Source organism: Pollicipes pollicipes, unplaced genomic scaffold, assembly GCF_011947565.3.
Source record: "Pollicipes pollicipes isolate AB1234 unplaced genomic scaffold, Ppol_2.1 Scaffold_7262;HRSCAF=8765_pilon_pilon_pilon, whole genome shotgun sequence".
Taxonomy (NCBI): Eukaryota; Metazoa; Arthropoda; class Thecostraca; order Pollicipedomorpha; family Pollicipedidae; genus Pollicipes; species Pollicipes pollicipes.
Window position 1 is genome coordinate 9,103,595 of NW_023597055.1, and position 17,259 is coordinate 9,120,853.

Below are 17,259 nucleotides of genomic sequence, written 5' to 3' on the forward strand. Positions count from 1 at the left end.
GCGCGGTCGCGCAGCGCCAGGCTGCCGTTGTGGTACTCGATGGCGAAGAGGCAGTCCTCCGAGCAGGAGCTCTGCAGCTGCCCGTCGCGGGGTGCAGGTACAGGTTGTTGCACGTGTGCAGCGCGTAGTGGTTGTCGCGGAACTCCAGCGTGAAAGCGTGTCCTCGCCCCAGGGCACGTTGGCGTCCACGTGGATCTCGTCCATGTCCTCGGAGAGGTGCGCGAACCGCTTCCGCCCCAGGCTGTACACGTTGACCTGGGGTCGGGCCGCCAGGTGGACGTACCTGGCCGGCGCCCGGAGCAGCGTCAAACGCAGGAGAGGGGGGGGGAAGGGGTGGGCGCGGACAGGAGGCGGTGTAGGCGACCTGAGCGAGTTGCATCAGGGAAAGCTGTCTGTGCCGACACCAGCGAGCGAGCCTGCCCCACCTACAGATTGCATGGGCTTGTAGGGCCGCGCAAGAAGACTCTGCATAATGAGCGCGTGCAACTAGCTTGGGCAACACTGAAGAATGCGGCTCATGTTTGCACCCGGTGACAAACGATTCGTCCTTTCACTCTCGCAATGTGATACCATCCCGGGTCCCGAGCCGGCCCATCGTGATCCGTCCCAACCTAGCGGAAGATCGGCTACTGAGTAAGCGGTATGCCAAGGTTACGTTTGCCGCACATCTGCTGCATCCCACTCCGCGTTCTCTCGACTCGTCATAAGATCCTAGCACAAACAACCAAACGCAAGACGGCACAGGCAGAACGCCATCTCCGGCGTTTCGCCCCACTGTATCACCCGACCAGAACACCGTCGGCAAAGCCAGGACCCCAATCTCGCACTGAAATAACAACTGACCCATACACAGTCGTGAAGGCACGTCATAGAAGACATGAGCCACCAGCGTGTCGAAGCCATTCTCCCAGCCCCCCCCCCCGCCGTGATGCACCCAGCAAAATATTTTTTTGTCATCCAACAAAATCATTCCGATCTGATTTCTTTAGATTCGCCGGCACACGTGGAACATTCTCTCGATGACTTGATGTGGGACTGTGTGGTAATTGTGTAGTTGTATGTGCGTGTGTTTCGTTAGGTTTTTTGTTTGTGTGTGCATCGTACTTTATTGTTCTTAAAACTCGACTGCTGTCGTAATTAGACTTTTGCCTGTGGAATGCTCATGTCCTGAATAAACAAATCCACCCGCTGGCCAAGCCAGAGTCCCCCCTCGCCCCCCCCCCCCCGCCCCGCTCCTCGCAGTCCGCCTCAACAGCAGCTGCAGGTTCAGCTCCTCACCACAGCTCAGCATCCGACGGCGCCTTGGCGTTGCAGACCAGCTTATCGCCGGCGGCGCCCATGAAGTACTTGCGCTCCACGTTCTTGAGCGCCCAGCGGCCGCTACCGTCGTCGGCCACGGCGATCTCGAACATGGCGCCCGGCTCCAGCTCATCGGCCTCGCACGTGACGTTGCCGAAGCTGTCGACGGCCAGGTACTTCCCCAGGTGGGAGCGCAGGCTGACGTGGTCTCGCTGCCCGGTCGGCTGCAGCGTCCACAGCTGCTTCTTCTTCAGGGAGGTGCCTGCGGGAGACACCGGGGTCGGGGCTCAGGCAGTTGACGCAGTGCTTTACGCAAGTGATCTTGGCAACAGAGCCGCCACCGGCGGTGTTCTGCCATTGAACCGGATTTTCCCCGCCGCACAATCCGTCAGATAGCTGTCGTGATGCTGCAATGTTTGCAGTCTGAGCGGTTACCAACGACGTAAAAATGGTCCAAACCATCTAGGTCAGAGGGAACAGATAGTGGGGATGATGCCTGAGGGTCTGTAAGCCGTACGCAGTGGGTCAGTGCATGGACCGCTGCACGCACACGAACTCGATTAGTCTGACTCATATTTTTGATTCGCCATTTAACATGCTCTGCTGGCCTGAAAAACGCAATGGTTGAAACGCAATGAAAAACACCACTTACGAATGTAGTAATGGGTGTCGAAACTAAGCACAAGCAATTGACTCGTGTACTAGCACAGTTGTTTTCTCGAAGTCTCCCTGACCTTAATGCATTCAAACATCCTGAAACGCTTCGGAAATGTGTTGCACACATGATGTGGGCAGTCAGGCTTCGATGAAACTGTTTCTGCCATCCATATCAGTTGCTTTTAGAAGTTATGTTGGCAAAAGGTTATTTTCACTATCAACTCAAATTGTTAAAGGAGGTTCCCTTGAAAAACTTCATATAATATGGAGCGTGCACACTTCGCAAATACGCACTTATTCCCGAACCATCATTAAACATTGCAAAAACGTCACGGAGAAAATCCGCGTGAGAAACGGATGGCGGCAGTGCACGCCGAGCGTGGATGGCATGTTGTCCTCGGTCCGCAGCCGTCCCGACCAGCAGCGTCCGTCGCTCACAACAGTGACACCCATGCATCGGGGCAGGCCTAACCAGTGGTGTCCATACATCGGGGCAGGCCTAACCAGTGATACCCATACATCGGGGCAGACCTCACCAGTGGTGTCAATACATCGGGGCAGACCTTACCAGTGGTGCCCATACATCCGGGCAGGCCGCCGCCACGCCCACCAGCGGAAAACACTGCAGAACCCGGCGAGTGACCTGACTTCAGGATGCGACAGCACACCATTTCACCAAAGAAGCATCAAAATCGCATTCGGGCTTCGAACACTGAGCATAGTTTCCGTCCAGACGCGCTGTGGCCGAACATGATGCGCTGAAGGACGTTTTGGCACAGGCGTAACGCCTTGCCCCACCCGAGTATTGGAACCGCCAGTTCCTTGTCTTGAGTGGGCCAGCTGTCTGACACGTGCTGCGTGGTACGCGGAAACAGAGACAAAACAGCTGGTCGAAATGATTGCTGACCTACGTCGATGGCGCGGCAGGAAGCATCCATTATTGTGCTAAGTCGCAGGACAACGGCGGAGGAGTACACACAAAAAGAGCTCGAGCTAAAACGCGACAGGAAAAAAAACAGTCCACGATGGATGGCTTCGCCGATCCAGCTACAATGGTATGGAAGGGTGAGTTCGCGGGTCCGGCCAGAGACCTGAACAGATGCCTTCGCCGGCACCCGTCAGACGTTCATCGACCGCGAACACCAGCGTGACGCGTCACAGATAACACAGATGGCGGGCTGTCGGTCAGCTGAACGCGGGACTGCGCCCGCCATCTAAGCTAAGCAACCACGCGCGCTCGCCTCGGGCTCATTGATCACTTCATGTCTTGCGGCATGCAGTTCGCGAATGTCCGCGCCGCCTGTCGCAGCCGGGACCTACGGGTATAGCAGGCACAGGCTGGAGCGCGCATGCGTCGGGGTTCGGGCTAGTTGCGTTCCAAACACGTCTGAATCAAATGCACGTCGTGATCCCTACTTGTGAACTATTCGCTGGGGTAAGAGAAAGAATACCAGCGAGCGGAATAGCAGACGGAAAAGGCCAACGCTGATCTCAGGTCGCAACGGTCACATACTTCCCAAAAAGCTAATATTACACGCGACGCGATTCATAGACAAACATATTTTAAGTGTGGGTGCGAACTCACGGGAATCGCATACCAAAAGCAGGATGTTAAAATCATTCTGCCCGTGCGTGTCTACCACGGTAGAAGAATCTTGGCCCCGCGTCCGCTTTGTGCATGGAATGCTCACAGACGTCATTCAAGATTTCGCGAAGTCCGGGCTTGTTTAACCTGTCCTCTCCCCAACCCTGTGACGGAGCTCATGTCTTGCACGTAGGTACTGACTGTCTCTTGATTAGGAAGAATACAAAAACACAAGTCGGCACACGGTCAAACGAGAGAAAATGCGAACAAGACTAGGAGAAAAGCGCGAAAGCTAGGAAGCGAGGAATGTGTGGAGCACCGTGGAGGCATCCCAACAACGAAACCCGTGTCTCCATAACTCCGGATCGACCTGTGTTGAAGCCCAAAGGGGTGGGGGGGGGAGGCATATATCGGGCCGATCTGGCCCATGATATGGGCAGGACGGCATCCAAAAACGAACACGGTCAGGAGAGAGTGCATCTGCTGAAGCACCATGCGTTCACACGAGCAACAACACGCAAGGAGCCGGACTCTCCACGTGTAGGACCGAACGTTCGACACAATGGACCGCAACCGATGACTGCAACTGCAATGAACTGATCGACCGTGAGATCCAAAGCGGCCCCAAAAAAGCCTTCACACCGGTGTAGCCGTGCTTCGAACGGATCCCCGACCGCCGGCGTCTGGTGACCCGTGACGGTGGTTTGGCGTTGCGACAACGTTCAGTGACAACATAGCTGGATAGCAAACCAGCGCAAAATGTCGTAAGTACATGATGTGTTGCTCGCGGAGGCTTATAGAAATGGATAAGTAGAAACGGTGTTGGAATGAAGCAATCTTTCAATGTTCGCATTCTATGCTGGGTAGGTACAATTTGTATCTAGTTGCTTAATATAATATGCATAGCCCCTGGCCTCGATAACCACTAGATGTTTCGACGCTGTGGCAATGAAATTCACCCAAGCTAGGTGTGCGTGTGTGTGTGCAGGACAGACATATTTGTTTCGTTATTTCTTTCCGGTCAGCGGCCACGGAGCCATTATCACATTTTGGGAAAAATCGGTTCAGGGAGCTACCGCTCCTGAAACGACGTATTACACGTTTTAACTAAACTGGATGTTAAGCTAATGGTCTAAAAATATGGATGTTTGTTGAACCTGACACGTCTCCCGATATTCTTGTGTTGGTTTCCAAATTAACAAGCACAGAGCAGTTCTGTCAATCCCAACATACACTAGCAGTTCCTTTCCGAAAGCCCATCATAACAAAGTTTGAGAGACACTGAACGCTGCCACAGGCTGTATCAGTCGTATTCTTCCAACATCAGCGGCCCCCAGTCCCCGTGGTAGCGTGGCCGAGTGGTCTAAGGCGCTGGTTTTAGGCACCAGTCCGAAAGGGCGTGGGTTCGAATCCCACCGCTGCCAAACCGTTTTTGATGTATTCCAGGTTAGCTTGGGATGCTGGACTGCCTTCAACACTGCGGTACTTCCCCCCCTCCATACCCCTATTACTGTGCTTAATGCTTCTAACCGTTACGTTCTCTACAAAAGAAACGAGATCATTCCTTCATGTTCTTCACACGTGAACAAAAAGCTAATACGAGCGAAAGACGACAATGTCTGTTCAAACAAAGCAAAGGAAAAGAAACATACCAGTACAGGGGGTCCTCTGAAAGGCAGGCCACGAGGCTGAACAGGTCGGTCCCCGCTCCAACCCAACAGCAGAGCGTCCCTGGCAGGCCGGCTCGACGACAGTGACAGTGTTTCCCAGCTCGGGCGGCCAGCGCTGACCACAAACCTAATCAGCGGCCGGTGGCGGCAGGCCGGCACGCAACAGGCCAGACCGGCCAGACACACCGCCCACGCCACTCAGCATTGAGGAGAAAAGCTTGTTCCTACGCAGGATCCGCAGGTGACTCCTTCACAGCATACCCATCTCCCTCCCCCCCCCCCCCTCCCATCCCCTCAAACACCCACATCGATCTACCCGTCCGTTCTCGCCGAGCCGCGCCGTCTGCGTCGTGGGTGGGAGCACGGGGGTGGCAGCCCTTGCTGCCAAAACGCTCCGCACGCTTGAATAACGTCTCTCGGGCCGATAACGGGAGGTAGGCAACCCGGGCAACCCGGCTGCTGCGCACATAGTACGGCGTATCCACCATACTGCTTAATGTACATAATCGAAAATAAACAGCAAATCAAATCAACGGCTGTCACCCAGACTGTGCAACCAACGAAGGCAGAACAGCATGCCGCTGCCACTTCGCCCGTGAGTGTGAGCTCATGAGGTCTGGTCTCATCCTGGTCCTGCTATCAGCGTATGCGCGCCCTATGAACCGGCTGCCGTCACCACTTTGATTGTTATGACTGAGCCAGTGACAGATAGGCGCGCGATAGAAGGATGCACACCTGCTGACATATAAATTAAGTGCATCTCATGCCTATCTGTGTAACCACTGCTAACGGCTGCGAGGTATGTGCCCCCTCCAATTTCTTCAATGTGTGATGTTATTCCTCTTTTTTCCCAAAAGATGTCGGTAAAATTTGGACGAAAAAGCTCATTCGCTCCAATTCCCCGGAAAATTCTCGTTTATTACGCGTTCCTCAGTTTAAATGTAAGTGTCATAGTTTGACCCCCAAACGCGATTTCTTCCATCTCAGAGAGGTGATAACACCCAAGCGTATTTCTTAATGCCGCCCAAGGGTATCTCTTGCATGCATGCATATAGTGCATGCATGCATGTCGTGCATGTCGTGTCGTGCATGTCGTGCATGCATGCATACATGCATGCACAACATATAGACCGCGCGCGGAATCACCAGAACACCGCAATTTCAGTGCGATGGACTGCCAATCGTGCCAGCCCCCTCCCCCCCCCCCGCCAGACCTCAGCCGCGCCCACTGACCGTTGGCGTTGATCTTGAAGCCGAACGTCTCGGCCGTGAGGTACTTGCTCTTGGAGTTGATGACGCCGACGGTCCAGGCGCGCTCGTCGACCGCCTCCGACGCGCCGTTCAGACCCGTGCTCGAGCCGTTCATCTTGTCCATCTGTCGGCGCCGGGCGGCCCGGTTAGCGGCGGCGCGGGACGGGCCAGGTCAAGGCCCGACACGCCTCGTAAAATCGGCGCCGCCTTGACGCCAGGTCGGGTCAGACCCAGGCACGTGGCCAAGAACTTTACACAGGACGGCAGCTGTCAAATGTCTCCAAAATCCTGCGAAATCATCCAGCGTCTGATGTGAAGCTCTCCGCTCAGGTGAGGGGCGAGGGGCACGGCCCACCTGGCCCTACCCCTGGCTACGTACCTGGTAAGATCACGCATCACATCAGACCACGAAGGTCCGCTCACCAGAACCCGTGATTTGCCGGGAGCGTTGGTGCATTGATGTTCATTGATGGAGGCGAATTTGCCCGACCGTCTATGAAAGAATCGTGCAAACACCTATTTGACAGCCGCGTAATAACAAGGTTTACAAGTAACTTGCATTCGAAGAAAACGTCACGGATTGTTCACACGTGATTTGTCTCACCAAAGAAACCGTCACGACTTCAAATAAGATATACCAGGAGACGACCCAACAGCCCGGATCAGCTGACCATCTGCGGTCGGGCCGTGTCTCCACGACTATCCCCCTCTCTTTCTCATTGAGACATGCACTTCGCTTCAGTAAACACAGCCCCCAGACGCCTGCTCTGCAGGGACGATATATTTACTGCACCAACATAAGTAGCACATTTATCTGTTTCAATACGTCAGCCCACTTTTCACAATACCACACACTGCTTTCAAAAAACAACGCCCGGCAAGCTTTGCGATATGAAGGTACCTTTGAATGTCGTGTGTTTGCCCAGTCGTTAGGCTTTTTGTCTCCGTCTCAGGTATTCGTGACAACGCACTTGCAGATCGCGATCACATATTTTTAAGTACCTTCACAACATGAATGCATTTCTTGTTCACCTGCTCCAGAGGCCTTCAACGGTAAGATATCCTTTGCCCAATACATCCGTTACGTCATGTGGTCTGTCTGCCCATCCGCAACCCAACTCTAATCAGTGGAGCCTACCAGCTCGCATTTGTTCGGCACTTTAGCTGTAAATTGCGGAAAAAGGCGGGAAAGGACATCACCAAGCTTTTGACTCGTGTTGGCAATGCCCAAAAGTAGATTCAATGTAAGTATTGACGACTAACAGACGCGCAAAAGGTGATAACAGTATTTCTTAAGTATCTATATGGCATTTCGTAAGCGTCTTACCCACACCAATACGCATGCCCATAGCTGTCTCCAAACTGAGCCCAACCTGGTCGGTTGGGCACAGTTTCCTATGGGTGCTCATCAGTTTACCACACGCGTAAGGTCCTCCGTGGTCCGAAGCATGTGCACACCACGTGGAAGTGTCAGCCCCCTACGCTCAGCTAGTACCAGGGGCATGGTCGTGTGCAGATATGCTCTGTGGGACTATGCTATTCCCACAGGAATGGTACCACAGGTCCTGTAATCATGAGATGTCTTGGGGTGAAATGAGAAACGCGTCAACGCACAAGGGCGAGAAAACAGGGGTGGGGGTGGGGCTACTCTCCTTCAACAATCATGGGCGACGCACGATAGGAAAGCGGATAAGAAGGCGCATTGCCCTAGCCTTCTACTCCTGTCCATTCGTGTGTCTTCTTTGTTCAAAACATAGCGAACAACGGATAATCGCGAGTCCAGTCAACACGGCAACACCGGCAAAACAATTCGGAGCTCAGGCCACAGGTAACCGGTAACCACCTTGCTCTCCCAGACAGGCCTCACAAGACCTGTAATCAGCACCCTCAATAACAAAGCTCTCATTTCAGTGGTCAGATCGCGGCGACCCCAGCAAAGTCCACGACGGGCGAGACCGAGCGGCGCCCGTCTGACCCGGCCGGTACCCCACCCCGGGGGGGGGATTAATTCCCACTCCGGATAGTACAGATTGCACAGCTGCGGTGCAAAAGCATGATACCCAGCACCGTCGGTCGGGTCTAGATCGGTACCCAGGTACTGGCCGTACCGGTGCCAGCGCACGCCATTTTCGTTCAGTTTTAGCCAAGACTTTTGAGAACGGGACGGTGGGTCGGCCGAAGACTGCAGGTTCACGCCCCCCAGCCCTTCCCGAACAACGAGCTAGTTAGTGGGGCTGAATGAACAAATGGAGCTCGTTGTGCAATCCTAATATCATTTTGTGATGCATCCATATTCATATATTGTATATATAGCATATAGCTTCACTTGAATATTACATTGTCTTCCGGAAGATGACATTAAATTTTATCGTAACTGAACAACAATACCAGAAGCAATTCCGCCGACTTGGAGGAATTGGACAAGACGTCATAAATTCAAGTCCAAGCATCTCTCACCCGAATGCCGGCTTCACGTAAGCGTTCTTCACACCCACCCCACCGATAAAACCAACCACACAAAAGGCGCCAACGCCACAAAACTCCCGCAGGGAAACGACTTACAGGTACGCACAGCGGCCACGTCGGAAGCACCGTCCCAGCACCCGCGCACCCCGTTCCGTCCGTGGCCGTGCTGTCGCCCCTCCGCCGTCGGTCGCGCCGGCACGTCTGGCTCGTGCCGCGCCGCCGCCGCGCCGCGTTTGAGTCACCGGCGTCACGGGTGTCGACACTGCGCCGGCCGCGGCGCCCAGTCGCCGGTAAGTGGGTGGAGGCGAGGGCCCGGCCGTGTAGGGTGGGGGGGGGGGGGGGGGGGGACTGCGGCAGAGATTTCAGTGGGAAAAAGAAAACCGCCTGAACGGAACCTGGGATAAAAGCCCGCCGATAAAAGTAGGGCACTGGGACAAGGAGGACTGCAAAAATGCAAAAAGTTAACGCCGTGGGCTAAGAACTAAAAAACTGATCTAAAACTAGGCTATGTAGCGTCTGGTCTAAAACTAGTTCATGAAGCGTCTAGTAGTAAATTAGCCTACGCGGTGTCCGAGTGGTGAGGCGCTGCTGGCTAAGTCGGACAGGATCGGGCTGCTGCAGGTACACATCTGCCGGCCAGTTCGCGTCAGGACTCGCCCGGCCCGCAGTCCAGCTCGCACCACAATCAGTCCACCCGTCCTCTTCTGGCGCGCACCCCGTCAAATAATGGTTCGCACTCAACTCCCCGCCTCTGCTCGTCTCGACTCTTGACGCTGCACGTGGTTATACGGAGCTGGAACGCCGACTGAAGCGCATGACAACGACAGAAGCCGCCGCTCGCGGTGCCATAAATAGCCGGTCAGAGCCCATCGATGACTCGTTTGCATGCGCCTCGGCCAGAATAGCGGAGTGCGTTGCATGCCCACCGTCAGTTCACTACGCGGCCGTACGCATGCGGCATGATCCGTCCCCTCAGCGCGATGTATGACATACAACGTCCCAGTCTGTGCTTTTTACGGGTGCTTTATGCCCTCCGATCACACATAATGGGGTCCTGAGGCCCAGCGGGGAAGCCGAACCTGCGCATCACCCAAACACCGCGGCCACCATCTGCGCGGCTTTGCTCCTGCCGAACCACAAGCTGGGGGGTCTTCACTGCCCGCGCCCGCTTCTCAAAGCGTACAGGGCCACCGCCCCACGCCACCTGCCCGTCCTCTGCTGCCTAGTGCCCCACGCGAAAATCTGGGCGCCGGAAGGACACAGGACCACGCTCCGTCTTCGTCGCCCCTCTGACCACCGGCCGCGAACCACCGCTCGACGACCGAGGGTAGGTCAGAGCCCCGCTGCTGTCAGCTCGTCCCATTGTCTGACCCGCCGCATTGTTTGATGGCGCACACGGCCTGAGTCGTCTCGTCTGCGTGGGACGTCCATCCTGCCCGGTGTCCGTGTCCGTGTCCGTGTCCATGTCCGTGTTCGTGTTCGTGTTCGTGTCCGTGTCCGTGTTCGTGTTCGTTTTCGTATCCGCGTCCGCGTCCGTGTTCGTGTCTGTGTTCGTGCCAGTGTCAGTGCCAATGTCCGTGTCCGTGTCACGAGTCTGTGTCCGCTCCACCGTCCGTGTCGGCGTCAGGTTCAACTACACACCTCATTGGAAGTGGTACAGCGCAGCGTGTCACTCGCCAGATCCCCTCGTCCATGCCGTTCCGGCGTCACTGACTGCCTCAGCGATGCCGTTACTGTCAGCGCCGTTGCAATGTGTTTTCTTCCCTCTCATGATTGCCGCATTTGGTCAGTTTCCGTGCCGGCACCCGAATAAGTGTCGGCACCGTTGCCAGTTCCCATAATCATCCGCTTGAGTTGTCAGCAGTTGCCAGACACGAGCTCGTCAGTCCCTGAATCAGATAGCTCGGTTTGGACGGCGCAAATGTGGGCGACATGGCTGTGTCAGCGGCCGGTGCAGAGCTACGGGCGCTGTCGACCACCAACGTGTCATGACAAAGTACTTCACGCTACAGCATGACATGTTTTGGTCATAAGGTATGGTTATAAGGTAGGGTCACGGTATATAAGGTAAGGTGTGGTTATTGGTTGAAGTTACTTTGTACGTATGCACTTTGCTTCCCAGCCTCAGTGTCGCACGCCTTAAGCAGCGGGGCAAATTATTCTTCAATACAAGACAGGCAAGGCGGGCACCTCCGACAACAGGAAACCGACGAAGTACCTGATGAATTAATTGCGCCGTTATTGCCAGCCACAAAACGCCTTGCAATCAGCACAACCGTTTGATTGACGCAGGAAGACAGCTGGCACGCTGCCAAATTGCACATCGGCGCAGCGATCGCGATTTGGTGCCTATTGCACGCGCAAAAACCTGCACAAAGACTCTCAGGCAGCCGCCAGCTGCCATCCAGCTCCGTAGCGGCAAACAAAGACGACGGCGAGCAACCCGGCCGAAAGTCGGGTTGCTCTCATAACCCACCAGAACGAACCTGCGCGCACGCAGACTGGTCAGCGGTGTGCAGAGAACATCAAAACCTCACGGGTTGCCCTTCCTCGCACACCCATCCCCCTAGCGGCCGTCGCATGTAAAAAAGACGGGAAAATTGCGAATGTCTCTCCAGCTTTTAACAGGGGACCGAGCGCATGGATAAGCCCATTCACTTTCTGTGGACGCACCCCTGTCTTCGGGTTTCCATACGTTCGTGCTGAAAAGATCGTAATACCGGAAGCGAACAGATAAGCCGCTTTGTGACGCTTCGGCCAGGCAGCCCTACCGGACATATGATAGGTGAACAAACATTGCGACTCCGAGCTGTCCTCAGAGCACACCCATCCACCAAGACAACAGACAGCAGACAACTGACAACAGGCAACAGACAGAGCATCCCTGACAGCAGACACCGCAGGACAGGCAGCAGGCGGCAGACACAAGATAGCGGGGAGCTCTCCGACACACGCACGTCGATTGCTGACAGCAGACACCGCAGGACAGGCAGCAGGCGGCAGACACAAGACAGCGGGGAGCCCTCCGACACACGCACGTCGATTGCTGACAGCAGACACCGCAGGACAGGCAGCAGGCGGCAGACACAAGATAGCGGGGAGCTCTCCGACACACGCACGTCGATTGCTGACAGCAGACACCGCAGGACAGGCAGCAGGCGGCAGACACAAGACAGCGGGGAGCCCTCCGACACACGCACGCCGCGTGCTGGGTGGGGACTCCCAGAATACTCCCGGCAGCTCGGCTCTATTTCCGCCCGGTTGCTGCGGCGGCAGCGGCACAGGGGAGCCTCGCGCTCACACCAGACGACGGCTGAGTGTGGGCAGACCGGCCACCGTCGGGAACAATTCAGGGGTCTGAACGCCGAGGGACGGCACAGTCCGCGCGCAGCCAATGAAGGTGTGACCGTCGGAGAGCAACAACTCCGACCCTATAGGCCAAGGATGACACTGGAAGCCCAGCCACGATTGGAATTTGCTGCTGCAGCCAACGTGATTATCCTGAGCGAGCAAAAACGGCAAGAATCTCTTATCACTTCCTGACATAGAGATGACTGCATCAACTGCTCCATCAGCTGACAGAAACACATTGACTGCAGTAAGTCATATATGACAAATTTCCCCAACTGGGTGCAACAAAGGTGATGACTAGCAATGACTAGCAAACGTTCAGTTAAGTTACACGACGGCACGGAAATATTCTGAAAGCAATCACAACTGTCATAATTAAACGAAACAGAATCGTGTCGTCCACGAGGATAATTATCAGTTATCACTGGCAGTGAATCAGCAGCGACATACTTCCATATCTTATCCCCAAGGGTCAATTTCTTAACATTCAAGATTTCATGCGCAGCATGCAGTGGAACTGTACATGAGTCTTCGTCTACTTGCTGACGTCCCTAAGGCCCGGGCAAAGCGCCAAATGAGGGCCCTGGAAAACGCCACTAACGTTACACGCGACAGCCGAACGGGAGGACAAGACGAACATGACGTATGACAGTGGAGCAAGAGCAAAGAAATGTCAATAAACGCTGACTAGACTCGGACTCAGTCATCAAATTTTGTCAACACTGCATAGACGGGAACGTACGTGTTTCAAACAGGCGAACAAAGCTTCAATTTAAACAGAAACCACAAGGGACGGTTTCGACGCTTTATTACATATGCCTCGCTATTTCTTCGTCGGTTTCCTCAATAATCGTAGGGAGATTAGGCTGATAAAATTTAATTGGAGTCATGCCCTTCACACTGCTCAAAAACGACATCGCAAGACCATTTTCCTCGAAATACTTGAGTATGTCGTGCTTTAGGTCATGTTGTCTTCTTGCGTTGCTTTTGTTTACGTACCCTGCTTGAGATTTGCACTTGTTGTGGAAAATATTCGACAGGTCCATCATGTGTGACTTCAGCGCGCTTTTCCTTTCCTTCGCTGCCAATGTCCGCGCCGCCAGGTCCAGTTTCGGGTTCGGTGTTGTGGACGCATTCAGCGTCAGCCGGTTCATCTTCTGGATGGCCTCCTTCAGGCTAGCCCTGCCGTCGCCCTGAGACATCTCTTTACTGGTGCTGGCCTCCTTCAGCCGCCATTTCTGATAAGCGGGGTGCATCAGGGAGGGCCGCATGGTGAGCCGCGATCCACCGGTCACCGTGCCGTGCGTCAGGCTGGTGAGCACGCCCTGTGGCACGCTCACGCTGAGTCCATCCTGTGTCCGCACACTCAGTTTCTTCAAAGGCTTGGAGTCGGCGCTAATCGAACGCTGCTGAAACTTCCTCCTCTTCATTCCCAACGGAAAGAGGGTCATCGAGGAGGAAGACAATGGTGCCATTGCCTTATTGGGCGCGACAGGATCCTCGAAGGAGAAAACCGGCATGATTAAAGAAGAAACAAGTTTTTACGATACAATTTCAGAACCACTAGAGAAAATGCTCGCAACAATAAACTGTGCCCTTGCAAACGTGCTACAAACAATCGTCCTTTTCATAAACAGCGGCAGATAGTTATTCGTCACCAGCCCATCCATTCCCCTAAAATCAAATTTGAGCTGCCCATCGTTTGACTGTCTTGTCTCATACGTACTGATTTCGCGAAATGGCTGCACGGCACGTGCAGGGGCGTAAGGATTTACTTCCTGGTGTGAGATGCATCGCATTGCAGAAATAGTAGAAGTGAACCGAAATCGACGATATGCTTATCGATACCATGCCAACCGATGAAATTGATGTACAACGATAATCTTTTAAGCAGCTTTTTTGCGTGAAGGCTTTCGGGGATTACTTTCTCTATTCATGTACCACCCTTGGTTAATGAACTGACTAAACGCTCATGTAACTAATCAAGTTTTCATTTCAGCCGCCTGACAGAAGCAAGTTATTTAACCAAAAGTGAGCAAGGGATAGGAATGATCTCAAAAGCTACCGTTTAATAACAACGGCCTGTTGGAAATATTACGTCTAATCCTGACGCACAACGCACCGGTTCGAGATTATCAACCGATACACATTGGTAAACGAGCTCAAACGCATCACAGCCAGGCAGTCACAGCACAGCAAAACCTGCACGGCCAGCTCAGGCCAAAGGCGCCAAAAAAGCACGTAGCAAAAAGTCGACGTGAGCTATATGCGGGAGCTCTCTGGTGAGACCATCCCCTTAACCAATGATGGACAAGGCTGGCAGCGTTGTGTGGCATAAGAATTGAAGGGGCTGTGAGGCAAGGAATCGTCGCAAATCCATCTGGAGTGAGGTGTTTTAGCTCAGGCGACTAATTCCCGAAAATCACGCTTCCAATGCAACTTACCCCGAAAATCGCCCTTGCCAGAGAAATAATCCCCGACAGTCCTCCACCCTAAAGCTCGACCAACGTCCGCACAGTGCCTAAGTCGCCCTAATCTCCTAGCCGAGCCTTCGACAGGATACGTGACGCGGGCACCTTAGACACTTCAACAGGGACAGCCACACGATAAGCCAAAGAGCTCGTTACAAGACCCACAGGTGTAACCCGATTGTCCGTTTATCCCACTATCTCATCAGGTGCTCAATCCACGGGAGGCTCCGGCACTACAGCGGGGTGGGGGGGGTGGGGGGACGTGTCAGCGTGACTGGTACTAACCGAGTTCATCCCAGCAATCTGGTCGCTGTTAATAGGGTTGATAAAGCGGGAGGTGGCTTCATTGCGGCGAAGGACTCTGATGCGCCTCCTCTGATGGTAAAATGGCACATTCACGCAGAGACGGCCGTCGTGGCCATCTAATCTGTTCCTGCTAATTTGTACTGCTCGCAAATCGGATCCGTCGAGGGGGCTTTCTTCCAAATATTGGGTCAAATTTCGAATAAAATGCCAGCTTAAGACGGAGTAAATGTTCGCCCTACAGTCCTCGACACCCTCGGTCTCTGTCGTCGAAATCATGTTTGCACTACTGTCCTCGAGTAAATGTCCGCACTGCTGTTTCATACGAGCACCTGGGCAATCTGCACTGCCAAATCGACCCAAGCATTCTGCAGAGCACTTTTTTCCTCATCATGTACATCACCAAGTACATCAACGCAAATACACAAACTAACAACTGACCCACTCAAGGCGGCGAGGGATAACTGCGGTGTGCCGTTTTCGCTCGGGCGTAGAAACCCATCGATCCAAATCCAAACCCGTACCTGCCGGAGAAGTCGGCCACAGTGCCCTCCCATCAAATACCTGATTATTTTTTTGCAGTCAGTTATTCACACCAGCGAACGGAAGCGACGCCGGAGCATGCGCTTAAGACGGAAGGATAACAAGATCCCGGGTTCAAGCCCAATGCGCAGCCGAATAATTCGCTGTCAAGGTTAGTGTGCAAACATGACGGCGAGTTACGTTCTGGGGCGTATCGTCAGCTTGCCTTACTTTACACCGTGACGTCATGAGTGGCTGGACGCGACAAACAGCCCATCATGCCACGCAAACCAAGCAAGGTATCCTATAAGTTATGACCTTCCTTGGTGAACGCCAAAAGAAAGCTTCGAAACAGCTGTACGCACACCATTATTTCGTGCAGTGCTTCTTCAAGGTGAAAAACATTGTTTGCATCTCTACAAAACGCTGCGGACGAAACACAGGTATATATAAAACTGCTTGGAAGCGTCCCTGTTACTTTGTTTGAGGAAATATCAAAGCCAATAGAATACTACGCTGACGTTTCGCCCCGACGTTTAAACAGACACTCAAAGTGTAACCTAACGAAAAAAGAGGAAGGGGCAGATGCCAAACCGGCTAACACACACAATCACCGTCAACTATGCAACAGCCCAACATCAGAGGCTTACATGGTGCAACGCTCGCAAACACAACATGAGAAACTGCTACCTCGCCCAGACCAGCCTCGGGTCGAAGAGCACCCCACCGTCTGCCGCCGTTCTTGGCGCGGTCCGCTAGCTGCCGGGCGCCGGCCACTCACGTAAGGTCGGATGAAGCCCATGTCGTGGAGGTCGGCCCACTCCTCCGTGTCCGGCAGGCGGCAGATCGACATCACCGGCATGGCGACGGGTCACGAGAGGTCGCGGCGACGACTCCGAGTCACGACTGCGCGGCGCAGGACACCCGAGCGCGACTGCCTAACGCGGTTGCTGTTCGGAGACATGGGTCAGCGGCGGCACGCGCGCGCGCGCAGGGCTGCTGTCAGAGCTGCCTTCTATTCAAAAATCGTCAAAAATAGCTATGTTTACGAAATGTAACGTCTAAGAGTCGTTACCAGGATGAAAGTGGGAGGCAATCGGTTAAAACGGACGGTACGCTGGTAAGAACGGATTTCTGACCCAACGTGAAGCTACGAACCCACATCTAGTTGGAAACATGGCAATGCCCCATACGTTGGCTCCCTGAAAACGCATTCCGAAGCTGGGCACGGAAGTGTGACGTCCTTTAAAACACGACGCGCGCAAGCGCAAAAACGAAGTGAACTTTGAAACAGCAACCACGTACGGCAGTGAGCCGGCCGAATACCAAAATCCTCCGCGGCGTCTTTCACCGGGCCGCCACGCCGCTGCGCGCTTCCACCCACCTCTCCGGCACACTCCCGAGTCGCAAGTGCCTCCTCGCCATGCGCTCCGTCGGGCCCGACCAAGTTTCCACCGATTTCCTCTTCCACAGCGCACCCGAGCGTAAAAAATCGAACAGCCTGTCCGCGCGACGGCGGCTCGGCTCTGGCTCCGGCCGCGGCCGGTGGCGGCGACCGGCGCGGAGCCGCGGCCGCCGCCGGCCGACAGCAGCTGGACGGGGAGATGACCGTTCCGTCGGACAGCTGCCGCGCCAGACAGCGGTAACTGTCGCCGACGACGCCGGCCGCGCCGGCAGACGCCGC

General features: G+C 54.5%; 1 protein-coding gene and 1 non-coding gene across 2 annotated transcripts in view; one reads left to right on the forward strand and one right to left on the reverse strand.

Moving 5' to 3' along the window:
• LOC119113393 (protein singed) overlaps positions 1-17,030 on the reverse strand; it is a 19,039-nt gene extending 2,009 nt beyond the window's left edge. Inside the window, exons 1-5 of the mRNA XM_037237715.1 lie at positions 16,960-17,030; positions 16,357-16,525; positions 6,445-6,586; positions 1,279-1,561; positions 158-283 (exon numbers count right to left, since the gene is read on the reverse strand). Of these exons, the coding sequence (XP_037093610.1) occupies positions 158-283; positions 1,279-1,561; positions 6,445-6,586; positions 16,357-16,437 (632 nt within the window). The 5' untranslated portion in view covers positions 16,438-16,525; positions 16,960-17,030. The remainder of the gene's footprint in view (positions 1-157; positions 284-1,278; positions 1,562-6,444; positions 6,587-16,356; positions 16,526-16,959) is intronic.
• Positions 4,886-4,965, forward strand: TRNAL-UAG (transfer RNA leucine (anticodon UAG)). The gene has a single exon. It is a non-coding gene; the product is annotated as a tRNA-Leu (tRNA).
• Positions 17,031-17,259: the final 229 nt, after the last annotated feature.